General features: G+C 57.9%; 1 protein-coding gene across 1 annotated transcript in view; it reads left to right on the forward strand.

Annotated features, from left to right (window-relative positions):
• The window catches only part of ADAMTSL1 (ADAMTS like 1), a 431,341-nt gene extending 430,644 nt beyond the window's left edge, over positions 1-697 (forward strand). The window contains exon 30 of the mRNA XM_021715583.1: positions 181-697. Within this exon, the coding sequence (XP_021571258.1) occupies positions 181-287 (107 nt within the window). The 3' untranslated portion in view covers positions 288-697. The remainder of the gene's footprint in view (positions 1-180) is intronic.
• The last annotated feature ends 237 nt before the right edge of the window (positions 698-934 follow it).

Below are 934 nucleotides of genomic sequence, written 5' to 3' on the forward strand. Positions count from 1 at the left end.
CCCACCCCCGCCGGCCGCCTAGGGGGCAAGCCATTGAGCTCTGCCAAGTGAGGCCCACCCAGAGAGGCTGGGGAGCAGAGGCCGAGGCCAAGCCCAGGAAGCACACAGCAGCGCCTGTGCCCATTGGTCTCTGTTTCACATCTCGTTTCTGTCCCCTTTCCCCACCCTGTCCTTTCCCAGTGGAGTGCCGAGATACCACCAGGTACTGCGAGAAGGTGAAGCAGCTAAAACTCTGTCAGCTCAGCCAGTTCAAATCTCGCTGCTGCGGAACTTGTGGCAAAGCGTGAAGACAGGGCATGGGGAAGAGCTCTACCCTGGCCACATGGAGGACTCACGCAACCGCCTTGGACAGAACCGAAGCTTTCTTCGTTTTATTTATTTATTTCCCCCTCCCCACCCCTCACACACCTCCTCCCCTCTCCTCCACCTCCACCCTCAGGCCTGAGGACCTGAGCATGGTTTTTCTTTCAGTTAGCTGGAGGACAGAACGCTGGGAAAGGACAGGACCGATGTCTAAAGGAACTTGCAGAGCTGGCCAGGCAGACGGCAGGGGCTCCCTTGCAGGGCTGGCTCCCTCCCAAACCCGGCGTCTCAAAGAGACCTAGGAAGAGGCAGGCACCGCCCCCAGGGACAGCAGGGAGCCCAGAGGGTCTGTAGTGGATGGGTACAAACATGAGACGCCTGTGTCTTTCCTAGACATGCACTATTCACGCAGGAGTGTGTGGCTCCTTCGTCTCCTCCTCTGCCTCTGTCCCCTCAGTCATGATCAGGACGAGGGAAGAGGGAGGGGATACCATGCTGAGGCAGAAGCCAGCCCAGAACTCAGTCCTTCTAGTTGGGGAGCGGGCACAGAAAGAAGAGAACTCAAAACATGGACGGGAAGGAGTCCAGAAGGAAACCATCAAAGCAGGCCTAAGGCACACAGTGATACAGA

Source organism: Carlito syrichta, unplaced genomic scaffold (assembly GCF_000164805.1).
Source record: "Carlito syrichta isolate Samal-C Ts95f unplaced genomic scaffold, Tarsius_syrichta-2.0.1 Scaffold307203, whole genome shotgun sequence".
Taxonomy (NCBI): domain Eukaryota; kingdom Metazoa; phylum Chordata; class Mammalia; order Primates; family Tarsiidae; genus Carlito; species Carlito syrichta.